The sequence below is a fragment of the Mirounga angustirostris genome, unplaced genomic scaffold (genome assembly GCF_029215605.1).
Source record: "Mirounga angustirostris isolate CCGP_5_RB_7025 unplaced genomic scaffold, mMirAng1.0.hap1 SCAF_15, whole genome shotgun sequence".
Classification (NCBI taxonomy): domain Eukaryota; kingdom Metazoa; phylum Chordata; class Mammalia; order Carnivora; family Phocidae; genus Mirounga; species Mirounga angustirostris.
Genome location: NW_026991723.1, coordinates 92,236,991 through 92,263,274, shown reverse-complemented (window position 1 = coordinate 92,263,274; position 26,284 = coordinate 92,236,991). Strand labels below are relative to the sequence as shown.

Genomic DNA, 26,284 nt, shown 5'->3' with positions numbered 1-26,284 from the left:
AAGTCCGGGGTCCTGGTGCTGGCAGGGTCAGTGTCCTGTGAGGCTGCTTCCTGGCGTGGGGTTGGCTGTCTCCTCGATGGGGCAGGAGGGGCGGGGAGCTCTCTGGAGCCTCCTTCTAAGGGCACTAATCCCACCCGTGAGGGCTCCACCCTGCTGGCCTGCTCACCTCCTCACCTCCTCCCACCTTCACCTGGGCCTGGGTTTCACTATCTGAGTTTGGGAGGGTGCACGCTGAGTCCATAGCAGAGCTGGTGTCGTTTTGTCCCATGTGCCAAGGCCTAGCCTAGTTTGTGCAGTGGGGATGACAGAGCGGATGAGCCGACAGGTGTTAGGAAAGCAGAGCCCCCCCGCCCCCGCCCCCTCTCCCCCCAGACGGGCTTGACTGATGTCGGGGGCGGGAGGTGGGCCTGCACAGGGCTCTCCTGACGGGAATATTCGGTCCTTATTCCGGAGCTTTTCTGCTTTCATGGCAGAACCGCACCTATGAGGTTCTCTTTCTCACTCCTCCGTCTGGCCCAGCCCTCTTTGTTGTGCGTGTGAACCAGTTCACTTCCGTGCCCCTCGGTGACTCCTCCCCTCACTTCAGCCTCACTCACACAAAATTAGACTTCCGTCAGTTCAGTGAGCATGTGCTGTGGAGTCCGGGGTCCTTGACAGGCCTCTCGGGGCGCAGGTGGTGCCCCACATGGCTGCGCACTCAGACCCCTGGGCGCCTGGGAAAGGAACAGCTGCTGTGGCAGAACAGGAACGGGAGGGTGAAACTCCCCTGAGGGAATCTAGAATGTTCCATTCAAATAAGTGAGGCTGAGTTTGTGGCTTAGGTGGGTGAAGAGCCAGGCGGAGGTGAGGGCACAGACGGGGTGAAGAGGAGGGGAGAGGGCGGGGCGTCTTCCTACCCAGGGGCCGGCCAGCCCTGCAGCTGGGAGTGGCGGGCACTGGGTGCAGGGAGCTGGCGCTGGTGGGAAGGCCAGTGTGCCTTGGGAGAAATGCCTGGGGCCAGGTCTTGGAGTGCCTTGAATGGTTGGTTGGCAAAGTGGGGTTTGGTCATGTGTGAACTCGGGAGCTCTTGAAGGTTTCTGAGGAGAGAAGAGACGTTTGAAACCTGTGCCTTTCAGAGGAGTAATGCCCGTTGTTTGGCAGGTATACAGTGAAGAATTTTTGTTCGGACTTTTGGGAAAATCAGCTTTGTTGAGGGACACTTTACGTACTTAAGTACAACAGAGTGCGCACATTCCAAGAGTGTAGTTTGAGGAGTCTAAGCACGGTCAAGGTAAGCCCTTTGCACTGACCGTCTCCAGGGGTCTGTGTGAGCCCCTCCAGCGGGTCCCAGCCCAGAGCCTCACTCATGTGCTCCAGTGGCTGTGGATGAGCTTGGTTTTTCTAGAGCCTTCTGTACCTCTAATCACACCTCAGCTACTCCCTGTGTGGCTTCCTACATGTAGGCTGATGTTTTGGAGACTCACCCACGTGTGCAGACCTTTTTGCTGCATGCGGTGAGCAGTGGCCCCCGTTGTCTGGCTGCCCACAGTGTGCTTGCTCACTCACTCGTGTGTGGCCGCTGGGACTTCTGTCTCCCATGAATAGCACCGCTGTGAGCACTCAAGGACACGGCTGTGTGTGGGCATCCGTTTCTGTCGTCTTGGGGGACACCTGGCCGTGGAGTTGCTGGGTCATATGGGTGTGTTTAACTGCCTGGCTGGTGTCCAAGGTCGGCGTATCTCCTTTCTGTTTCCACCAGCAAGCGTGAGAATTCCAGTTGATCTGCATCCTTGCCAGCACATGGCATTGTCAGTCTTTTTACTTTTAGCCATTCAAGTGTACATGTTGTGCTGTCTCCCTGTGGTTTGGGTGTGCATTTCCCTGATGACTCAACGATGATGAGCATTTTTTTTATGTGCTTATTGGCCATTTGAATCTTTTTTTGTTGTTGTTGTTAAGTGTTTTTGGGTCTTTGGCTAATGTTTTAAACTAAACTATATAAATTGTATTTACCCCAAAACTAAACTTTTATTTTGAGATAATTGTGTGTTAACATGGCATTTGTAAGAAATTACACAGAGATGTCTTGGGCACCCTTTCCCCAGTCTCCCCTGTGGTAACTTCTTGCAGAACTGTAATTTGGAATCACAGCCAGGATATTGACATTGTATAATGTAGATCTAGAACATTCCATTCTCACAAAGACCTCTTAACGTTCTGTTGCCTTCTATAGCCACACCTACCTCCCTTCTGCTTGCCTTGGGGTTCGTTTGCTCTTTTTCTAGTTTCGTGGGGTAGGTACTTAGATTATTAAGCCTTTTTTTCTTTTCTAGCCTAAGCGCTTGGTGCTATGAATTTTCCACTTGGTACTGCCTTTGCTGCATCCCACATGCGTTTGGTATGTTGTATTTTCATTTTCATTCAGTTCTGTGAACTTTATTTCCTTTGATGCTTCTCTTTGACCCATGGATTATTTTATTTGTAAGTGTAATTTCCACATGTTGAGATTTTCCTGTTTTGTGTTTTAGTTATGATTTCTAGTGTGATTCTGTTGTGGTGAGGTGATCCTCTGTAGGATTTCTGTTCTTTTAAACTTGTTAGAGTTTGTTTTATTGCCCAGGATAAGGTCTTTTTGGTGAATGTTCCATGGGCACTGGAGGACATGTGTTTTCTGCTGTTGGGTGGAGCGTTCCACACATATCAGCTAGGTTCTTTTGGTTGGTTGTATTGTGCAGATCTCTCTCCTGGTTAATTTTTGTGTGGCAATTCTGTCAGTTGCTGATAGGGGTATTGAAGCCCTTAACTATACTTGCATACTTGTCTGTTTCTCTTTTCAGCTCTCTCCTTTTTTTTTTTTTTTTTCCCCTCATGTTCTGAGGCTCTGTAGTTTGGTGCTTTCACATTTAGGATTGTAAGGACTTCCTGATGGGTAGACTGTCTTACCGTTATGTAATATATCTCTGTCTTTAGTAATTTATTTTTTATCAGATACTGATATAGCTATCCCTGCATTTGTTTGTTTGATAACTGTTTTCCTGGTATAGTCTCTTCTATCCCTTTATTTTCAGCCTTCTTAAGTCATTGAGTTTGAGGTGAGTTTCTTGTAAACAGCATATAGTTGTATTTTTTTTTTTTTTTAATCCACTCTGTCAATCTTTGTCTTTTTTTTGGTGTACTTAGGGTATTTACATTTAATGTAATTGTTGATAGTTAAGGCTTAAGTCTGACATTTTATTGTGTTTTATGTTTCTTGTTCCTGTTTTTATTTTCTGCCTTCCTGTGCATTATTGACTACTTTTGAAGATTCCATCTTGATTTATTTATATTGTTTTTGGGTGTGTGTGTAGTTTTCTTAGTAGTTGCTCTGGGTATCACAGTGTATATGACTTACATCAGCTGACTGGTATTGTTTTGCCATTTTGAGTGAAGTGTCGAAAACCTTTTTCCACTTTGGTCCCTTTGTTCTCTCCACCTTTAAATGCCATTGTTGTGAGTATCTGAAGGTGTTGGGGTTTTGTTTGTCACCAGAGGTAATTTAGAAAACTCATATAAAGAGGATAGTCTATTGTATTTACCCAAATTATCTGTACTTTTCTGTTATTCTTCCTCCCTAATGCTCCAGGATTCCCTCTTTTATCATTTTTTTTCTATTTGGAGAACTTCTTTAGACATTCATTTGAGGTTTGCTGGAAATTACATTTTTTAATATTTAAAAAAATTTCTTTTGAAGATTTTATTTATTGACTTGAGAGAAAGAGAGAGAGAGAGAGAGAGCACAAGAGCAGGGTGAGGGGCAGAGGGAGAAACAGTCTCCCCGCTGAGCAGGGAGCCCGACGCGGGGCTTGATCCTACGACCCTGGGATATGACCTGAGCTGAAGGCAGACACTTCACTGCCTGAGACACCCAGGTGCCCCGGAAATTACTATTTTTTTTTAAGTTTTCCCCTGCCTAGGGGTGCCTGGCTGGCTCAGTCATTTGGGCACCCAACTCTTGGTTTTGGCTCAGGTCATGAGCTCAGGGTCATGGGATCGAGCCTCCATGTCAAGCTCTGTGCTCAGGGTGGAGTCTGCTTGAGATTCTTTCCCTTTCTCTCTGCCCCTTCTCCTGGGCAGAGTAAATAAGTGAATAAATAAATAAATAAAGTTAGTTTTCCAATTAGAATGTCTTTATTTCTCCTTCATCCCTTCATCAGATGTGGAATCTGGTTGACAGCTCTTTTCCGCCAGCACATGAGAAAGGTGTGCCGCTTACATCCAGTCTGCGTGGCTCTGGGAGAGACCTGCTGTCCATTGAGCTTGAGGCCCCTGTTTGGAGTGCAGTGTTTCTCTTCAGCTGCTTCCAAATATTTTCTTTGTCTTTAATTTTCAGAAGTTAGTGATGATGTGTCTTGGTGTGGATTTCTTTGGGTTTGTGTTATTTGGGGTTCACTCGGTTTCTTGAAACCTGTGGATTTGTATTTTTTGCCATATTTGGGAGGTTTTCAGCCATTATTTTCTCCAGTACTCTTTCAGCACCACTCACTGTCCCCTCTTTTCGGGGACTCCAGGGATAGGAATGTTGGCTCTCGTGTTCCTCTCCTGCGGGTCCCCGAGGCTCATTTTTCTTCGAGGTGCTTGCTGTCTGTCCAGGTTGGGGAAGTGTGTTTCTCAGTCCGCAAGCTCACCGCTTCTACCTTCTGTCATGTGCACTGTTGAGTCCAGCCAGCTGGTGCACTTTGTTGCTGCAGTTTGCAGCTTGTATTTGGTTCTTTTATAATTTCTTTTTCTTTGCTGAAATTCTCTATTTTTCTTGTTTCAAGACGATTTGTAATTGCTTGTGGACTCACTTTTATGAGTTGCTTTAAAGTCCTTGTAAGAGAATTCCAGTATTCCACTGGCACTGGTGTTGGTGTCAGTCGGTGGTCTTTCCTCATTAAGTCATGATTTTCCTGGTTCTGGGTGTGACGAGTGATTTTCGGTCGTTTTCTGGTCACTCTGCCTGTTGTATGGGGAACCTCTGGGTCTCGTTTACAGTTGGTGCTGCACGCGGGCCCAGGCCTACCTTTGTGCAGCGTGAGCCAAAGACAGCCTAACATTCGGAGCCCGACTGGTGCTGGGATATGTGCCTGGTGCGTCTGCGGCCGTGGGGGCCTCCGCTGGCCCTCCTGGCGCTGCTTTTAGGAAGCAGAAGAGCTTCCTGGCGCTGGACTGCCTGGAGCCTCTGGAGGACAGAGAGCATTTCCCAGGCCGGGTGCTAGTCGTGGTGGGGCCCCCCTGTGCAAACTATTGGGGGGATGGTGTGTGTCTCAGGCCGGTGGGGAAGGAGAGTACTTCCGGGCTGGGGGCTTTGTGGAGGTAGGTGTTCCAGACTGCTCATTAGTGGGGCTTTCTTTCTGTCCCCCCCGGTTCTCCCAGGCTGGCCTGCTGTAGCAGGTAGGCCTCCTGGTCAGTGAGGGGTGGGAACGAGCCCACTTGGCTTGCCTTCTGTTGCTAGCTGAGGGTCCAGAAAGCCAGGTCTTGGTCACCTTCTGTTGGGTTGGAGGTTGTGAGATTCCCTGGCTGTGCTGTTCCTCCAGTCCGGGGGTCCCAAAACAGTTTTCCTTCCTCGGGCAGCTTTCAGATTCTCCTTTGGTTGTCTCTTTTTTTTTTTTTTTTTTAAGATTTTGTTTAGTTGACAGAGAGAGACACAGCAAGAGAGGGAACACAAGCAGGGGGAGTGGGAGAGGGAGAAGCAGGCTTCCCACTGAGCCGGGAGCCCGATGTGGGACTCGATCCCAGGACCCTGGGACCATGACCTGAGCCGAAGGCAGACGCTTAACGACTGAGCCACCCAGGCGCCCCTCCTTTGGTTGTCTTTTGACTTACTTCCAAGGTTTACGGTTGCACTTAGAGGAGAGGAGGAGGGAAGGACAAGTCCGTGCCACCTTGTCCTTGACCACAGGTCCTTCATGGCTGCTCTAAGTTTTTGCTTTGTTTTTCAGTTTCATCCGGAGTACCAGGGTGTTCTTTGGTGTGTACATCTCCTTTTTTATCCTGCTGGGTTTCATGACTTTACAAGTATGGGAAGATTCTTGTCTATTTGTTGAAATACAGTTTCTGTCCCATGTTTTCTCTTCTTCCGTTGTGGGCTTCCAGTCACACTCCTTTGACACCTGCAGAGTCTGTCATTTACCTTCTCTACTGCATGTTCTTGGTGGCTGGTCTGCTGTTCACCAGTCCAGTCTATGAAATAAAATTTAGTTATGTATTTTTCTGTTCTAGAGCTTCTGCTTCGTCATTTTTCTGATCTGCCAAGTTCTTTTTTCTTTTCTTTTTTTGTAGTTTCCAAATTGTGTTTCTGCCAAATTGCTTTGTCTTTTTTAATATATATTTAAAAAAAATTTTTTTTTAAAGATTTTATTTATTTATTTGAGACAGAGAGAATGAGAGAGAGAGAGCACATGAGAGGGGGGAGGGTCAGAGGCAGAAGCAGGCTCCCTGCCGAGCAGGGAGCCCGATGCAGGACTCGATCCAGGGACTCCAGGATCATGACCTGAGCCGAAGGCAGTCGCTTAACCAACTGAGCCACCCAGGCGCCCCTATATATATTTTTATTTTTAAAGATTTTATATATTTTTTTGGGAGAGAGACTGTGTGTGTGAGAGAAGGAGAGAGAGCAGAAGCAGGGGGAGTGGTAGGCTCCCCGCTGAGCAGGGAGCCCAACGTGGGGGCTCGATCCCAGGACCCCGAGATCATGACCTGAGCTGAAGACAGACCGAGCCACCCAGGCGCCCCTTCCTCTTGTCTTTTTTCCTTTCATTGTTGTAAGAATGGTCAGGAGAGGTCTATAGCTGATCACTCCAGCCGTGGGTCCCGAGAGCCTGTTATTTCATCTTTGTTTCTTTGCAGTTTGATTAGGAAGCGTCTGGCCACTGTTTTCTTCCAGTCAGTTCTGTTTGGTTTTGCTGGGCTTCCTAAGCCTGCAAATCTGTGTCTTTCAGTAAAATAGGGGGAGATTTTGGCCATGACTTATTCAGATGCTTTTGGGCACCAGTCTCTTTTCTGCAGGAGCACAGGCGTTAGACTTCTGATGTCCCACTGCTCTCTGAGGCTCTTCCTTTTCTTCAGTCTGTGTCTTCAGCTTGATGATGTCACGCACATTTCTTAGCTTCACTGACCAACTTCCCCATCTTCTTCATTCTTCTTTATTTCTGTGAATGTTTTGTCGATACACCGTATTGTTCAGTTCTCAAATTTTGGTTCTTTTTTTCTTGAGTTTTATTTCTCTGCTGAGAACTTTTATCGTCTCATTTATTTTAAGAGTCCTGACCTTGACCTCATGGAGACTGGTTATAATCCATGCTTTAAAGTCTGATAGTTCTGAGATCTGGGTCATCAGAGGGTTGGCATCTGTTGATTGACTTTTCCCCCAGAGAATTGGTCACATTTCCCTGTTGTTTATTTATTTTAAAGATTTTATTTATTTGACAGAGAGAGAGAGTGAGAGCAGGAACATAAGCAGGGGGAGTGGGAGAGGGAGAAGCAGGCTTCCCGCTGAGCAGGGAGCCTGGTGTGGGACTTGATCCCAGGACCCTGGGATCATGACCTGAGCCGAAGGCAGATGCTTAATGACTGAGCCACCCAGGCATTGTAAAAGAAAGTGGTTTTTTTTTTTTTCCCCCAGATTTTATTATTATTTTTTATTGGAGAGAGAATGAGAGAGAGCACGAGCTGGGGCAGTGGCAGAATCCCTGTTGAGCACAGAGCCTGACACGGGACTCGATCCCAGGACCCCAGGATCAAGACTTGAGCCAAAGGCAGACACTTAACCGGCTGAGCCATTTATTTTTATTTTTTTAAAAAGATTTACTTATGTAATTTAGAGAGCGAGCGAGAGCGCGAGTGAGAGTGTGCGAGGGGGTGAGGGGCAAAGGGAGAAGGAGAGAGAATCCCAGGCAGACTTCCCGTTGAGCATGGAGCCCAACTCCAGGTTTGATCCTACGACCCTGAGATCATGACCTGAGCTGAAACCGAGTCACATGCTCAACCGACTGAGCCACCCAGGCGCCCCTTTCCTATTTTTTACATGTTGACTAATTATGGATTGTGTCTTGGACATTTTGAGTATTACATTGTGGGGCCGTTTTCTGGATCCTGCTAAAGTCTTCCAGATACTGTTGATGTGTTTTGGTACTTTGTTTTGTAGCTGGGTGGTAATAATCACCTTTAGGTTCAGGCCACGGGTCTATTTTGCTGTTTGTGTGCGGTGGTTCAAGGTCAGTTTGGTTCTTTGGGTCTGTCCCACATGCATGTAGCTCAGGGTTGTGTGGGTTCATCCATGAAATTTGGGGTCCCCTTCCCGGCTGTCTCCTTTCTTGGATTCTCCCTACACTTTCTGGCTCCAAGAAGCCCCTCTCCTCTGGCTAGAAAGTCAGGGCTGCCCGTGCTGTCCCCGTGCACCTCTGCGCGCCTGGGGCGGTGTGGTGAGCGAAGAGAGGACAGAAACAGCAGGTGCCCTCCTGGCTTCAGACCCCAGAGGCCCCTCCCCTCTCAGCGGGTCCCACTGCGTGCACTGTCGCCCTCCGGTCACCAGGGCAGGCTGGAAGAGAGGGAGGGGATAAAGCCCGGGATCCCTCCCACTCTCCAGCTTGCGGGGCCCTTTCCCTGGTCCCGTGGCTGGAAGGACCCGGTTTCTGTGAGAATTTTGGCTGTGTGCCTGCTCCATGGTGCTGCATCGGGCCGCCCTCGGGTCCAAGGCGGGAGAGGAGGTGGATACAGAGCTGGGGACCCCGTAAGTGTTGCTTCTTCAGGCTTTGCTTCTGCTCCCACAGTTGCCTGCTGTTGTTGGCGTTTAGAATCCTCATGTGGCTGCTTTCGGTTTCATGCAGAGTTCGTGGTGGTCAGTGGGGAGAGGCTGTCCTGACCCTCCTTCGGCCTGGCAGTACCACAGGCCTGGGAGCCTGCTTGTCTTGCTTATTGTCTCTGCTGGCTTTGTGCAGGGTGTCCTGTCATTTTGTTCATTTGCTTATTTTCCTTTGTGCTGAACGGGTGAGGTGTCTAGAAGACGGTAGGGATGATCAGAAGTCTGAGGTGGTGCCTTCTTCTGGGAGGAACTTGTATTTGCAGACACTGGCCCCAGTCCCTGATCCCCTCCCTCCAGTGCGTGGCTCTGGGTGCCTTCAAGGGCTGCTGTGCTTCCAGCTCAAGCCTGTTCTTAGGGTGCAGCCTTTGGGGTTCCCAGTCGAGAGTGTCTGTGAGGTTACCTGGGTTCCCTGCTTTCCTTATCTGGCCCTGCAAATCCAAGTTTTGCCCTTATAACTTGAAAGGTTGCCAGAAATGCGGCTTACCTTTTTTTTTTTTTTAAGATTTTATTTGAGAGAGAGAGAGAGCACCAGTGAGCTCTCGCACAAGTCGAGGGGAGGGGCAGAGTGAGAGAAGCAGGCTCCCCACTGGGTGTGGAGCCCGATGTGGAGCTCGATCCTTGCGACCCTGAGATCATGACCTGAGCCGAAGGTAGATGCTTCACGGACTGAGCCACCCAGGCGCCCCAGTTTGACCTCTTTATGCCTGCTCTGGATGCGCAGGTCCTCCTGGGACACAGGAAGGAGCATCCCATCTGGTGAGCGTGCTGGAGTGTGGGCTCTCTGGAACATGCCCTGGCGACCTTGCCCTCGTCAGCTAGCCCAGCCCTCGAAGGTGTTAATTCTATGTGTACTGTGTGGATTATGCTGCCCACCGGTACCGGACAACTCCTCTCCATGTGGGTGTGTAAAGATCCTAACTCTGCGTTTGGTCACGAATCTTCCTTTGCCAGATACAGGGTACTCAGTTTGCACCTCCTTCACGCTGGTCCTGCTGGTGGGCACCCGCGGTGGAATCCCTGGGGTGTTAGCTGTCACTTCTCTGGGGAGGGGGACTAGCACTTCCTGGGGAGTCTCTGAGGTGTGAGTGAGGAGGGTCCTGCCAGGACGCTGGCATTAGGATTTGTGCTCAGCCCTTCCCTCCCCTAGGCACCGTCCTTGGTAAGAGAGCTGTTCCCCGAATTGTACTCTGGGCCTCGGAGTGGAGGTGAGGGGGAGGAGGAGGGGTGTGCTGAGGGTTGATAGGTCTGTTTCTCACCGTAGTTTGGGCTCCGTAGCATCCCAGTGGTACCCAGCAGTGCTGTGTGCTGGGCCAGTGCCCGTGCTTCTCACCTCACCGGGGAGGAGCGCTGTGAGGTTTGCAGCCCATTCTTCTCTTCACCAGCGCCCGGCCTCCTCTGCTCTGGTCTTTGGTTTCCCTCCATCCTGGGACTTCTTTTTTCCTGGAGTTTCTCAGAGTTTTGTGTTTTTCTATTCATTTAAAACGTGTTTGCTTTTCCTTCTTAGAGCATGCTTATAAAAACCGGTTGCGTCCTTGTCAGATGACTCTGATGTTTGGGCCATCACGGAGTTGGGGTCTCTTGATTGCCTTTTTTCCGTTAGTTGTAGATGCCCCTTGTTTTGTTTGCGGAGTCAATCTGGATTGTATCTTGGACCTTCCGACTCTTACGTGTGAGACTCTGGATCCTGTTAAAATCTAGAGAATTTTTTTTTAAACAGGTAGCAAGCCCAGTTAGGTTGAGACTGAGTCCTGATGACCTGCCTTGTGTGGGCCTTAGCTCAGTGCTGGTTTAGTCCTGAAAGCCTCTGGGCCCCTCTGGCCTGTCCACGGGACACCACGGAGAAACGTGGGTCCCAGTGTAGTTCTCAAGTCATTGCTGTGCTGATCCCTGTTTTTGTCACACAGGGGCGACTCGGGTCATCCGGGACAATACACACAGATTTTAGGATTCCCTATCTAGCACCCCTTCCTGCTTTCTGTGTGCGTGGGGGGGTGTTCCCAGGGTCTGTCCTCCTGGTCTGGCTAGAAGACAAGTCTGTGCTTCCTGCAACTGAGTCTGCCTCAGCAAAGCAGTGGGAGAAAAGAACCCACAGGGCGCCCTGCTCCCCGCGACTGTTGGGTACGGCTTTGTTATTGGTGCTCGCCTGGGGTAGGGCAGGAAAGTCTGTGGGCTCTGCCCAGCACAGCTGTTTTTCTTTTCTGTCTGGCGTTCCCAGCGTAGGCTGGGGGTGTGGGCAGAAGTCGAAGGCCTCTGGCCAATTTTACCGCCCTTACAGTGATTTGGGAAGCTTGTTTCCACGTGTCCACAATGAGAAGCATTGTGGGCCTTCTTGGTGGAGACTGTCACAGCCACGTTTAGAGCCTCTGTAGTGGTGATTCTCAGTCAGTGGCACAAATGCTGACGTCTGGGCCCCCACGTGCGGTGGGAGATGGGCTGTGCCGGGGCTGGGCACCGCGGGGTTGCTGGCGGCTGGGTGGCCTTTGCTGGCCTTAGACGCAGCTGGAGCCTGTTGGGGTCTCGGGCTTCAGGGGGGGCCCTTGCCCAGCTCTGGGTGCAGGGACGTGGCATCGGTCTGCAGGGTGGAGTGTGGTGTGGCGGACGGCGACGCATGGGTGCTTCCTTGACGCGTCTCTCTAACCTCTTAAGCCTCTTGATGGTCACGTGGGTGGCAGCGGCAGCTAACACTTGTGCGAGATGCATGGACTCCAGCTCTGCCCTCCCCCGTGACTTATGTCCCTGCCTTGACCGAGCCTGCCCCACCCTGGGGAGTAGGGGGACAGGCCCTCTTAGTGCCTGAGGCTCTGGGAGGCCCAGTAGTAGGAGGCTCTGACCCTCTGACCCCCTGTCCCCTGCGCACCTGCTGTCCATCTCCACTTCCTTCTGCACTCAGTGCCCTCCCTTTGGGGTGCAGGCTGGCCGGAGCCCTCCCATCCCTCACACCGCCTTTGCGTCACAGGCACCCACAGGGTCCTAGTCCTGCGTCACCAGCCAGCCAGTCACAGTGTCCGCGCTGTCACTGCAGGCCCGTGTCACTGGGACCGCTGTCCCGCAGACCGCGCTCTTGTGGCGCTCGGTTCTGCTTGATTGCCAGGCATTTGCCTCCCGCTCAGGAGCCTTCTGCGCAGCGGACACCTGCCTCCTGCCTTCCAGGTGTCCGGTGGGAGCTCCTTCAGCTTGTGGCCACTGCCATCCCACTCACCTGCTGCCTCACCCGTCCCGCCTTCTGTCTGTCCTTCCGTCCATCCCTCTCGGCCAGAGACGTGGCCGCCAGGACCGCTGGCGGCGGGCGCTCCCTCCTGTGGCTCTCGGAGCTCAGTCCGCTGGCTTTTCTGCCACGGTCAGTGAGACCTGCTCCAGCTGCCGCCTGTTGGCCCCGCTGCCTCCCTCAAAGCCCTCCCCTCGGCCCCTTCGCCCGTCACGGGGCGCTCCCTGCCCTTGCCAAGGCCAGCGCCGCCTCCTGCTGGTACATCCACGGACACCTTCCGGTCTCCTGGTGTGTCGTCCCCCGGATCACCCGCTCGGCAGTGTTCTTTCCCCGACCCCAGCTTCTGTTGCGCCGCCTTGCCTGATCCCTTGTCCCGGCACTCTTCGGCGTCTCTTCCCAGGCCGGCCCGTGCGCGGTGGCCCAGGCCGGGGGCGCCCCGCCGCGCGCTCTCCCCGGGGCTGTGGTGATTCTGGGCCGTAGCTTCCAGGCTGCGTCTCCAGCCAGCCCCTTTCTCTCGTGCTCTGGTCTCCATGTATTTCCGTGTCTGTTGACATCTCTGTGAGGGCCCCACGGGCGCCTCAGAGACGTCACGCCTAGAATGGCGCGTCTCCTCCCCTGACTGTCCTCCGCGCTCCTGGTCCCTGTGTTAGCAGGAGGCACCGCCCCGCATCTCGTTGGCAAAGTGGGGAACGTGCCGTGTGTCTCGGTCGCAGCGCGGCCCTGATGCCGCTGCCTCCCGGGTGTCCGTGCCCCCGCCGTCCCTCAGGCCGCGGACTGCCGTGGGGCTCCAGCAGGTAGTGACCCCTGTCCTCCAACTCCCGCCCCCCCGGGGCCGGTCGCACCCATTCCTGCAGGAGCACCTGAGCCGGAGCACCTGAGCCGGCCTCGGGCCCTGACGGCCCCACTGGTGCCCCGGGGTCCTCCTGGTGCGCGCAGCCGGCCGGTGCCTGGTGGGTCGCCTGCTGGGCGAGTGAGGAAGTGGCCTGCGCAGCCTGCAACTCCGAGCCGCCGTGTCCCACAGTCCTCTCGTCGGGGTCTTTCCCCGGTGTGTCGCTCTGTGTCCTTGTCCCTGCCTGCTCCATTGGCCGCTGACAGCCTGGCTGCTCCGTGGCCCGCGGGGCCGGCCCGCGGCCCCTCTGCGCCCCGCAGCACCCCATCCCCTTCTTTGTGGGCGCCTTGCGTGCATGTCGCCTGGTGACGTCTCAGTCGTCTGAAGAGCCTCTGCCCCGGGTAGTGGCTCTCCTCATTCGACTCCCCTCGTTTCTGTGCATTTTTGGCTCAGAGGAGGGGCTCAGTAAATAATGACTAAACAAACGAGTAATTCTGACAAACTGGTTTTTTGGTTTGTAGAGGAAAGGAGTAAGTCACTAGTGATAGGTTCAAGGCATTTACAAAGTTGTGTTTTTTTAAGTAGTTGACTTTAATAAAACCAGTTGGAAATTTCAGAACTGTGCACAAGAAGTCCCGGCAGGAGTTGAGTCCCCTGAAGCAGACCGTTAGCTGGCTCTGCCGGCCAGTGGGGGCGGGGTGGGCAGGGAGCTGGTGCCCTGGTGGGACGGGCAGGGACACTGGCAGCAGGAGGCCTTTGTTGAAGTCCAGAGCATTTACCTGGAGTGGATGCGTCATTTCCCGTAACTCACAGGATCCTGAATCTGCAGGTTAGGTGAGTCAGTCACATGACTCGTGTTCGTACGTGATTAAAAAGTGGTTTATGAATCAACTTACAGTGATTATTTTTGAAGTTTCCGCTAAGTGGGCCAACCGTGGAAAGCCTTTCTACCCATAGATTGTAAGCGAAGGCAGCTGCAGAGCCATGGTGGGTGCTCTCTCCAGCCTTGCCGGGTTCCAGGGTTCCCAGGACTCCCGTCCTTCCTAGGGTCAGCCCCCCACTGTGCCTGTGTCCCATCCCCTCCTCTCAGAGCTGTGACCCCGGGGCACCTTTCTGTGCTGAGGTCTGCAGGCCTCTGCTCTCCTGGAGGCGGGGAGCCCATCAGGTACCTAAGTGAGAGGTGACAGGGGCTGGGGCTAGGGGGACGGTGGTGGGGCAGTGGCCGTCATTTCCTGGATCTATTTCAAAGGGAAAGTCAGCCAGAGTTGCCAGGGTTTGGCAGGAAGAGAACTGGATGACCCTGAAGCTTTTGGTCTGAGCGGCTGACCTTGAGACGAAGCCCAGGAGGGGCAGGTGTGGGAGGTGGAGTTCACTTACAGGCAGATTAGGTGCGGTGGCCAGCAGCCTCCACCTGCCGATCTCAAGGAGGCAGAGGGATGGAGGAGTTCGGGGGCATGGCTGGGTTCAGGATGACTGAGGTCACCTGCCCAGTGAGGTGGGAAGTGCCCCTTCCAGTATTTGGAGAAATGAGGGGCAACTAGCAGAGGGGATGGAGGTGAGGCAGGCATGGAGAGAGGTGGAGGACTGAGGGGCTGGTCCCAAGGTCCCAGTGTTGGCTGGTCCTACTGCTCCTGCCCCGGTCAGCCTTGCATCCCCCCCCCCCCCCCCCCCCCCCGCAAATGTCCTCAGACCCTGGACTCCCTGGCTCGGTGTCCTCCCCCGACTTCCATCCTGCTTGGGACCAGGCCTCGAGTCCTCCACGTGTGTTCTCCCAGGCTGCTTTCTCTTCCCTGGGACGGCTCCTGTCCCTCCCTTAGTCCCCCACTCACATGTCACCATCACCTACCAAGAAAGCAGAAATCTTCCCACTGTGTTTTGCACTGGGACTCACTTCTTTTATTATTGGTATGGTCTGTTGTGTTTCAGAACTCTGGAGGGTTCAAGATAGGATAGTCTCTGACAGGGTCCATTCATTCACCAGACTATTGCTGGTTTGTCCCTGAGGCAAGGGTGTGTCCCTCCGGCCCTGGCCCTCTGGGCCTGCCCGGCTGCCTGGTGCTCTACCTGGCAGCTTTGAATCTCGGTGCTTGAAACAGGTCAGCGTAAATGTTAGCTACCGTTGTTAGAAGAACGGGTGTGAAGTGCTAAGGAGACTGGGGGAACACGGAGGAGCCCCAGACCCACAATGAGGTGACTGAGGCTCTGAGAATAGAGCCTGTAGATGAAGAGGGTGAGGGGCCAGGGAAAGAGGTGGAGAGTGCTTTTGGGGGTCACTGGCAAGGTCGCCTCTTCCTCAGGCAGTGCCACAGAGAGCCTGGACTGAGCAGGAGAGGGTGTGTTGGCGGCCCCGGGTCTCAGCACTGGGTGTCATGGGTTTCCTTCACCAGCCTTCTTGGAGAGACTAGGCTTGTATGAACTCTTCCACAGGTTGGGATGGTTCCAGAACTCAACCATGGGGGAGGTCTCAGGGCTGGAGAGTTAAAGGTCTAAGGGCCTCACCGGAAGAGATCAGCCTAACTCTGTTTAGCTTCGTGTTTCCCAGTCCACTTGAGTACAGAGTGTCCCCCACTCTTGGAGAACAGCAGCTGACATCTTGCAGGGCAAGTGTGAGGGACACCACTGGGGAGGCCATTCCAGCCATTTAGAAAGTGAGTGTCCCCAGCTGTACACGGATGAGCGGTGTAGTTGTGTGGGAGGTGGTGTAGACCCTGCATCAGGCACGTTCACAGTTGGTTTCTGCCGCTGTGACCTTGAGCACGTGGTGTACTCTCTCTGTGCCTCTGTTTCCCCGTTTGTAACACAGGGACAGAAGTCACAATTTTTTTTTAGAAATTTCAGTTACTTTTTTTTTTTTTTTATGTTTTATTTATTTATTCATGAGAGTCAGAGAGAGAGGCAGAGGCAGAGGGAGAAGCAGGCTCCCCGCCTATCAGGGAGCCCGATTGGGACTCGATCCCAGGACCCCGGGATCATGACCTGAGCCGAAGGCAGATACTTAACCATCTGAGCCACCCAGGCACCCCAGAAGTCACAATTTGATGGAATTGTGGTGATGCTTAATTGACACGGCTCATGTGGCATTGATGTTGCCTGGTCCAAAGTCAGGTGAAGGCCTGGGGCCGCTGCCCCGGGTTTGCCAGGGTGCTTGTGGGCCCGGCGTTCTCGTCCAGAGAGACCCTGGTGTTTGGCCCCACTCCCATCTCTAGCTGGATGTCAGAAGAAAGGTGCACTTGACTCCCTGTCCGAGTCAAGGCCATCAGTGTGGCCGCGATGCTGGGTGTACTGCACGCTGTCCCGCAGGGTGACCAGCTGCGGGGCGCTCCTGGGTGCCGGACGCGGTCCCGTGGTGGGACCAGGTGCCCTGGCCCCCTAGCCTGACTGCCTCTCGGTTGCCTTTTGGCTCCATTACCCCCTTTGGGCTCCTACACCTACCTCTTGCCTCCCTGCGTCAGGAAGAGTTGCTCCTTGAGGTTGCGGTGGTGAAGCTGCCAAGGGGTGTGTGTTGCCCACCCCCCCCAGGTAGTGTAAGCAGCTTGTTGGCCTCTGCCGGTGGAGAAGGTGTGGGATTATGCAGTAGTGGGGTCTTCTTTGTTATTAGTCACCCATCGTGATCAGTGGCAGCTCTGTCTTCTGTTAGCATTTTGGATGGACGCGTCACGCTCATGTGGTAATCTCTTCCTTGGCTCAGATAACATCCCCGAGGACCTCAGGGACCCCTTTTACATTGATCAGTATGAGCAGGAGCACATCAAACCGCCCGTCATCAAGCTCCTGCTGTCCAGCGAGCTGTACTGCCGTGTTTGCAGCCTCATCCTGAAGGGGGACCAGGTGGCCGCCTTACAGGGACATCAGTCTGTCATCCAGGCCCTGTCCCGGAAAGGGATTTACGTGATGGAGAGCGACGACACCCCTGTGACGGATCCCGACCTCAGCCACGCACCCATAAAGATGGTGAGTTTCCTGCGCGTTTGTGGGCGCAGGGGCTGTCCCTCGCCTACGGGGACTGCTTCTGGTGCCACGGGCCCCTGCACGGCGCCCCGGCCTGTCGTGCTGCCGGCTGTCGTTCTGCAGCTCGTCTGCGCGCGTGCGGGCAGGTCGGCCCCGAAGCTTGAGGCACAGATGGCCTGAGCACGAGTGCCCCGCAGGATGGCCGAGGTTTGCGTCTGAGCCGTGAGGCCCTGAGCTGGGCCTGTCTTCTAGTGCCTGTGATTTCAGAGAAAGGGGAAAGAGCCGCTTCCTCTCCGCTCTCTTCCTCGTTGGGAGTGCTCTGTGGATGCGAGCTTAAGTTGAGGCATGTTAATGAAAACATTTGGAGGCAGATTTTTTGCAGATGTTGTGCTAAACGGTTGTTGAGCCTATCCTGGTAGATTCTTTCATGCATATCGTGTTTTTTGTCCAGATAAAGAAGGAAATGTGCTTTTTTCTCCCCCTCCCCATTTTTCTCTGGAAGCCACACCACTGCTATGACTTTTCCAGACCACTCTGGGTCAGCGATTTTTGGTGCCTCCCACGTTGCTGTTTTGACTGTTCACTGGCATTTTGCATTCTGTGGCTTTTCACTCGGGGGCTTTGTGGATGATGGGTTGTGAGTCAAGAGGCTGTTCCTCGGGTTCTGGGAAGAAAGGATTCAAAGGTGTGGTGTAATTTTGGTGTTCAGCGCTCTTGACTGGTACCCAGGGACCCGTTTGTGGTCTTGCAGCCTCAGGCACAACTCTTCCCTTTGTACCTTTTCTCTCAGCCGTGAAGTAGAGATGCCACCCTTGAGGCTCTCCAGGTTGCCATGGAGATGAGAAAGGAGGCACGGAGCCCTCCACACCACAGGGTGCCGAGTTGGCCGGACCCTGGGGACGGGTAACTTGCAGATAATGACCTTGAAACAATGCAGTTGGGTCAGAGTTTGTGAGCAGGGTCTCTGTGTTGAACCTGGTAGGAGAGGTGGGTTTGGGCCACCCTGACTGTTGCCTCTGTTTCCAGAGTGCCCACATGGCGATGGTGGATGCCCTCATGATGGCCTACACCGTGGAGATGATCAGCATCGAGAAGGTGGTGGCCAGTGTCAAGCGCTTCTCAACATTCAGTGCCTCGAAAGAGCTTCCGTACGACCTCGAGGATGCCATGGTGTTCTGGGTGAACAAGGTGAGTGCTGGGAGCCGTGGCCAGGATGGGGACAGGGGGCTGCGGGTCGTCTCCCCGAGCAGTGTGAATGGCCTGGGGTGCTCCTTGGGTGGCAGGTGCTCTCCCCCTCCAGAGGAGGGAGGGACCCTCCTCGTGTGTCACGTTGAGAACCAGCTCCTAGCGGGGGCCGCGGAACCAGTAGATGAAAGTGCTGTGGCCAGCAGGTGCGTCTGTTGCACTGCAAACAGGTGTGCCCCTGGACAGGAAAAGGAAGGGTGTGCGCGGGGCGCGATGAGCAGCGCGTGCTTGTGGTTTGAATTCTTACACTGTGGAGTTTTATCTCAGCACCTCTGTGCATCAAAGGGGTGCTCGATTTTACAAGGAGCTTTGGTGATTAAGAGAAAAGTGGTGTTGTTCCTAAGTGCTCTTTTTCCTTTTAAGTTTAGAAGCTTACAGTGTAATCTTTTATACAGTGTATAGAAAGAGTATTTTTAGTGGCATGTGATTATTTATAGGATTACCTCACCAAAACTTTTTGCTTATTAAGCATCCTTATTTGCAAAAAGGTGTGCACCGAGGGACCCTTGGCTAATAAAGCAGAGGAAGCAGAAGACGGAGCAGTGCCCTGTGAAGTTGTTGTAGTGTGCCCCCAAAATTTTAAAATGATTTCGTTATACAGTTGGCAGGTGTATTCTTTATAAAGTAAGGCTTTAGTAAGAGGCAAGGTAAAAATCAGTGGCCGTGGAATTAGTCGAAGAACATGGCAGAGCCAGGCCGTGGTGTGTGTGTTGGCTCCCTTGAAAGGGCCTCCTTCATTGTTGTGAGAAGCAAGGCCTTATGTCAAGTGCGTGTTGTGACTTCTAGCTAAGATGCTTGCCCTGTTGTTTACTTGGTTTCCTACCCAGGTGTGGGTCAGGGGAATCAAATAGAGGGGCAGACGACTTTAAATCTCTGCTCAGTAAGGTAGAAGGCTTTTCCAGGCTTCACTAGAACCTCTGGGTCCTGGTTTGGACTTGGAAGCTGGCCATTGTCCAGAAGGTCGCCTCTTGGTGGGGGGCACCATGTCTTACTTGTGTCCTGGCTTTGTGTAATCCTGTGCATGTGGGAAGCATCCACAAGAACTTGGTTAAAAAATGATGTTCAGGACTGGTGCGAGTTTCCATAGGAAACTGAACCTTGAGTGATTCTTTCCTTTTTTTTTTTTTTTAAGAGAGGGAGAGAGGGAGGGAGGGACAGAGGGAGAGGGAGAGAGAGACTCTCAAGCAGGCTCCACGCAGAGTGTGGAGTCCGTCATGGTGCTCAGTCTCACAATCCTGAGATCATGACCTGAGGTGAAATCAAGAGTCGGATGCTTAACCAGCTGAGCCACCCAGGCGCCCCTTGGGCGGTATTCCAACATGAGCTTCCTATGGTCAGTTGTTCAAGTGTTTATTTTATTTTATTATTTTTTTTTATCGTCGACATGCAGTGCACATTAGTTCCAGGTGTACACATAGTGGTTCGACAAGTCTGTACATCGTGCCGTGGTTGCCACAGATGTAGCTGCTGTCTGTCACCACACGGCCTCCTTAGGGTATCTTGACCATAGTCCCTGTTATATGGTTCATCCCTGCTAAAGTTCAAGTTCTAACTTTTTTTTTCTCTAATAACTTTTATTGAATTTTTCCTCTTACAAACGAAATGACATGGTCATGATAGAAAATTTAGAAAACATGATGAGCAAACAAAACAAAATATAAATTCCCTATAACCTTACCACCTGGAAATGGAGTGTTTTGATATAAATTCTCATCATTTTTATTCATTTGGATGTAATAGATAGGCTTAAAAGCGCAATTAGGTGCTTCCAGGTGCTGGGCCCTTAGCTGAGGCTTGCCCTTTGGCAGGATGGGGAGGGGGTCTCTGGGGCCAGCTCTGCTGTCCACCTGCTGTTGTGTCTAGGTGCTGGCTCCGTAGGCGGCCACGAGCATTTGCCTCCCACACACAGCTGGTGGGCAGTGGTTGCCGTGTAGCTGAGGTTCATTTAAAGGCTTTAGACTGGTTTTTGCCAAATTTCTGACCATGCAATTGTACTGTTTTTCATACTGTTAGTCCATGGAGGTATCTTATTCCATGACTTCCCATGGATTAGATATTACTAAAAAAAACTTGCCATTTTTAAAGGTGAGATCTAGTGTCTTACTTTTATTTGTTTGTTCCCTGGTCAAATCAAAGTTTAAAAAATAGAGTGTATGTTTGGCTATTTCCTTTTTTTTTTTTTTTTTTTTGTAAATTGCTTATTATCTTTGATCGTATTTCTTTGGGGGCAGGGTCTCCCCTGCCTGATCAAGTTTCTCGTATACTAAGGGTGTTCTCCATGTACCATATTTTTATACACGATTTTCCAGGTTATTGCTACTTCTGTTTGCCTGTGGACCTTGGCTGATGTGTGGAAGGTGATCTTCATGTGGTCCAGCAGCATCACTTTATCTGCTCACATGTGTTTTCTGGTATTAACCGCTGTGTTTTAAAGAAGTGCACTCTGTTTCTGGTGCTGCATCTGCCTCTGGTAGGCATTGCCTTCTGATTTACTATTCGCTCATGTGACCTTCCCCTCAGGTCCCCGTGGGCCTGCTGTGGTCACATGGTCTGCTGTGGTTGGATCTGTATTCAGACGTGACATTACTGTGACTAGGAAAGACATTTTCACAGCTTGAGACCCTTTTCTTGTGCCACACTTTGGTTTTCCTGGAGTTAATACTTGCTTCAGTTTTTTGTGACCTTTTGTCCTTGCCCGATAGTTATATTTTATTCAGTGTTTTCCATGTTATGCTATTTCCTTAGCATTTCCATATGAACGTGTTTCTTACACTGATAGGTTTTCTCTCATGTGTGTTCTTTGATGTTGACTGAGCAGTGAGCTCTGGCCAAGGGCTCCCCCCACACTTACTGCTTTCACGTGGTTTCTCTCCAGCGCAGATTTGCAGGTGTCAGGTAAGGGGTGTCCTCACTCAGCAGGTTTCTGGCACTGGCTGCTTGTGAGGCTTCTCTCAGATGTGAGCTCTGATGTAGGGCGAGATGCGCCCCTATGCTCTCTGCACTCAGAGGGTTTTTCCCTGAAGTGTGATGAGGTCTGAGCTCCCCAAAGCCTTTCCTACATGGACTCCAGTGGCTGTGGGTCCTCTGATGCCTGACAGCTTACAGCGGGCCCGAAAGCCTTCCCACCTTCATTTTGCAGGTGAGTTTTCTCCCCACTGAAAACTGCTGCATGTTTAATAAGGTTCAGGCTCTCCAGAGTTCACATAGGAGAGTTTTCTCTCCAGCATCAGTCTTCAGTGCCTCATAAGATCTGAGTCTTCCTTGAAGCTGTGGTTGTAGATAGTGTTTCCAAGATTCCTGCTGGGTGAGTGCACTTGAGTACAGACTTAAGCTTTTCTCACTGCCGTGCTGGCCTGTTTTCACTTGGGAAGGTATTTCTGTGGGTCACTTCCTTTCCGTGTTTGTCTGTCTGGTGCTGTCACCCCTTTCAGCCACTCTGGAGTCACAGACCTGTCAGGTGACCTCTGTGAGTGTATTTTCTGTGTGGCATCACTTCTAGGGACTCTCCTGCCCAGCCTAGGTGGCTCGGTGGTTGCTACATAGGCTCTTGCCTCCCCGTCAGCTGGCACTTGCCCCCCACCCTTTGGAGAGTCCTTGGCGTCCGTGCCGGGCTAGCCCCCTGGCCTCCCTCTCAGCTGGTGCCTCTGTGCTGGGAGCGTGTCTGGACATGGCAGCATGCTCAGAAAGGCTGCAGCTTTGCCAACATGTCCCAGCTTCTGAGCAAGCCCCTTCCCTCTCCCTGGATCATCAGGCACTCCGGAGGGGGCTGGGGAATTGCCCTCCCTAGGATTGGGACTCACCACCGAGCTGTTCTCCAGATTCCTTGCTCTCTGTGTGTGACTGAGCTGTCCTGTGTCCCCAGAGTTCTGGAGTTTTACAACCATCTTGTTGTGGCTTTTGACATTTTTCTTGATGCCTAGCCAGTTGCTTAGTCTTTGACAAATAAAACCCAGCTTCACTGCTATGATTTGCATGCAATAAATGGGTCCAGTTCTTTGAGTTTTGACAAGTGGCTATCTACTTAACATTCACAATCAAGGTAACATTTCCATCACTCTAAAAAAGTTCCTTTGTGTCCCTTTGCAGTTAATCCTCCAGCCTAGATTACTACCGATCTGCTTTCTTCACTGGAAGTTAGTTTCACCTCTTTTAGGTTTTGATGAAAATGGATTATGTGTATGTGCTCATTTTGTGGCTGGGTTCTTTCACAGAATAAAATGATTCTGAAACTGCATCTGTCAGTGGTTTTCTTTTTATACTCAGGAGAATTCCATTGTATGAAGAGAGCATGGTTTCCCTGTTCTCCTGTTGATGGACACTATGGTTTCCAGCGTCTGTCTCCTGTGAATAGAGCTGCTAGGGACTCTTGTGTACAAGTCTACATGCAGATGTGTTTTCACTTCTTTGAGCAGCATATGTAGGAGTAGAGTTACCAGGTCAGTGATGGGGACGTATTGTTGGATGTTAGAAGAAACCGCTAGAGTATCTTCCATTTGAAGCTGCTGCTAGTAAGGGAGCCCCAGTTGCTCCGGACCGTCGCCAGCACTTGGCACAGTCGGCCTGTCAGTGGGAGCCGTTTGAGTGGGTGTGTAGAGCTTTCTTACCGCGGTTTTCATTTGCATTTCCCTAACGACTGAAGACATTTGTGTATATTCTTTGGTTAGGTGCATGTTCAGATATTTTGCCCAATTTTAGGTTTTGTATTTAATTCTGTGTCAGTTTTGGTGACTTGTGACTTTCAAGGAATTTCTCGATTTTACTTAAATGGTTGAATTAAATTATTATCCTTTAAATGTGTGTCTGTAGTGATGTCTCCTTTTGTTTCTTGCTCTGTCACTTTTTTTTCTTTCCTTGGTTTGGTCTGGTTTGTCAGTCTTCTTAATCTTCCAAAAACCTACTTTAGATTTTTACTGATTTATTTTCTGTTTAGCTTCTCTTTTAATTATTTTTTCTATTTATTTTGAACTTAATTTGCTCTCCTTTCTAGTTTAAAGTAGAAAGTGAGTTCTTCATTTCAAGCTGCTAGCCCTCTGAGCAGGAGCCTCCCCCGTTTGTGTGCTGGAGTGCTCGTCCTTCTCGTTACGGGGTCCTGCTTTCTCCGTGGGTTACCGAGAAGTTTGTGGTTTAGTTTCCACACAGTTGGGGGAGGTGATTCTAGATCTCTTTGAGTGCTTTGGTTTCTAATTCTGTTGTCCTCAGACAGTAGAGTCTGTGATTTCAGCCCTGAATCTACTGAGATTTGTTCTACGGTCCACTGCGTGGCTTTGTAGAGTGTTCTGTGTGAACTTGGACACAGTGCGTGCTGTGCGGGGCTGGGCGGGGTGCTCTGCATGTGGGCGCGAACTGGCTGTGGGTGCGTACACTCCACAGCCTTCTGGGTCTGGCTGCTTTCACTCGGCGCCCCGTGGTCTCCCGTCACCCGTGTCGTAGTTCGCACCCGGGCTCCGTCCCTTGTACGGCTGCACGGGCCTCCGCTGTGTCGGTGAGCCGCACTGCCGCGGTGCGCTTCTCGGCTCAGGGAATTCGGGTTGTGTCCACCGTTTGGCTGTCACGGTGCTGCTGTGGTCGTGTGTATACGAGAGTTTGTGTGGATGTGTGTCCGTGTTTCTTGGGTATTTAGGGACCGAATTGCTGCGTCACACAGAAGCTCTGTGTTTACCTTCTTGAAGAGCGGCGGCACCATCTTACATTTCTTCGGCAGTGTCTGTGGCTTCCAGCGTCCCACGTCCTCGCTGGCACTTGGCTTCCGGTTTTTCGATTCGAGCCATTCTCGAGGGTGTGAAGTGGTGTCTCGTGGCCTAAGTCCGAATCTCCCCAGTGGTGGGAGCCCCTTTTCATTCCCACGTGCATGTCGGACATTCGTAGGTCTTCTCTGGAGAGACGTCTCTTCAGATCCTTTGCCCATTTTGAAATCAGATTCTTTGTCTTTTTATTGTTATAAGAGTTCTTTTATGTTCCAGATACTAGATCAGGGACTTTTGTCTCTGGTTATATTAAAGTCCACTTACGGTTCTTGTGTCCTTCCTGGCCCTGCTACTTCCCACGACTGTAACCTCATACATTGGCCATTTGGCACACGGTGTCATGGAGAGCTGTATAGACCTTCCCAGTGTGGTCACATTTCATGAACAGTATCAAAAATTACATTCATTGGGGGCGCCTGGGTGGCTCGGTCAATTAAACATCTGCCTTCAGTTCAGCTCGGGCTGTGATCCCAGGGTTCTGGGATCGAGCCCCACGTCGGGCTCCCTGCTCAGCGGGGAACCTGCTTCTCCCTCTCCCTCTGTTCCTCCCCCTGCTCCTGCTCTCTTTCTCATAAATAAATGGAATCTTAAAAAAAAATTACATTCATTAATGCCACCATCAATCTAATTGGAAAATCCTTCCAATACTAGAAAGCTATCTAGTGAATGACAAACACATTTTCCAAAGTATTTTTTATTATGAAAAATTGTAAACATGAAGAAATATACGGAGAACACCTATGTACCTAACACTTAGATTTTACATTTAACATTTTATGATACTTGTTCTGTTACTTATCCATCCATCCATCTGCTCTGATTCACTTATTTTAAATTTTATCTGTATTGATTTTTCTTTTGCCTTTTTCTTTTCAAAACAAAGTTTCTGCCTTCTTGATTCGATTTGCATGAGTTCATTTATCTGTATTCTTGTTTTCTTTTTTTTTAAGATTTATTTATTTGAGAGAGCGAGTGAGCAAGAGAGAGAGAGAACATGAGCCGGGTGAGGAGCAGAGGGAGAAGCAGATTCCCCGCTGAGCAGGGAGCCCGATGTGGGGCTTGGTCCCAGGACTCCAGGCTCATGACCTGAGCGAAGGCAGATGCTTCACTGACTGAGGCACCCAGGCGCCCTATTTGTATTCTTGTTTAGTAAAACATTCAGTTCTGTGTTTTTTCATCTGATTATAGCTTTGGCCATATCCCTTGAAGCATTGATGAGTATTTTTTTCCATGATTTTATTTATTTATTTAAAAAAGATTATTTATTTATTTATTTGAGAGAGAGAATGAGAGACAGAGAGCACGAGAGGGGAGAGGGTCAGAGGGAGCAGCAGACCCCCTGCCGAGCAGGGAGCCCGATGCGGGACTCGATCCCGGGACTCCAGGATCATGACCTGAGCCGAAGGCAGTCGCCCAACCGACTGAGCCACCCAGGCGCCCTTTTTTTAATTTTTTAATTTTTTTTATTTTTTAAAGATTTATTTATTTTGAGAGAGAGAGTGTGCGTGCAGGCTGGGGGTGGGTGGAGGACTGAGGGAGGGGAGAGAGAGAATCCTCAAGCAGACTCCTTGCTGAGCCCGGAGTGTGACTCAGGGTTCGATCCCAGGACCCCGAGATCATGACGGGAGCCGAAACCAAGAGTTGGAAGCTCAACCGACCGAGCCACCCAGGCACCCCTCTATGATATTGCTTTATGATTGCCGTTTTGATTTTATCTTTGGGTTAATCATTTGGGAGAGAATACTTTAATTTCTAATAAGTTGTATTAGTTGTTTAAGGGCTATACAGTCAAATCTTATGATTAAAGTTGATTTGGTGTCATGTGTCAATGGGTAGGGAACATGTGAGCCACCTGCTAGGCTCTGCAGCAGGCCGTCCCAGCCCCACGGTCTCAGCAGTGGCGTTTGCTGATGGTGACCGCTTGTACTATTTGTGCGCCCCAGGCGTTCAGCGATGCGACCCATTTGACCCTGTCGTGAGGTGGCGAGCGTCACACTGGATTGGAGAGGCACGGAGTATTTCCTGGAGGGGCAGACCAGCTTTGGTCTCCATGTCGAGCCGCGATCATATGGAATCCATATATTCCTGCATACGTGTAATTGGCCTAAATGATCCCTGCATCTAAGGGAATGCAGACAAGCGAGGTGGGGTCCCTGGGAGGAGCAAAGATGCGGATTTGAAGATACGGAAGCGATTGCCCTTTTAATGCATTTTTTTTCTACTTCAGGTAAATCTTAAAATGAGAGAGATAACAGAGAAAGAAGTTAAGTTAAAACAGCAGTTATTGGAAAGTCCAGCTCATCAAAAGGTAAAGGGTAAATTTAATTATTCTGGAATGCATCTAGTTAATGTTGCTCCCGGTTTTAAAGAATAGTGTCAGTGTTCACTACTTGCTTATTCTTAATTTGCCCACCCCTCTTCCTGTTCTCCCCCCCCCCCCCCCCCCCCCCCCCCCCCCCCCGCCCAGGAGCGAAGCTCCGAGGTCCCCTGGCAGACTGGCTCCGTGAGGGCCT

At 51.2% G+C, this 26,284-nt stretch overlaps 1 protein-coding gene across 9 annotated transcripts in view; it reads left to right on the top strand.

Moving 5' to 3' along the window:
- The window catches only part of CAMSAP1 (calmodulin regulated spectrin associated protein 1), a 60,112-nt gene that overhangs the window by 4,500 nt on the left and 29,328 nt on the right, over positions 1-26,284 (top strand). For 7 of the 9 annotated variants that reach the window (XM_045883489.3, XM_045883496.3, XM_045883494.3 and 4 more), the window contains 3 exons: positions 16,523-16,785; positions 17,809-17,970; positions 25,999-26,079. In XM_045883489.3, coding sequence (XP_045739445.1) covers positions 16,523-16,785; positions 17,809-17,970; positions 25,999-26,079 — 506 coding nt within the window. Of the gene's footprint in view, positions 1-16,522; positions 16,786-17,808; positions 17,971-25,776; positions 25,916-25,998; positions 26,080-26,284 lie in introns of those variants that run through there. The other 2 variants (XM_064579625.1, XM_064579624.1) reach the window with 1 other exon arrangement.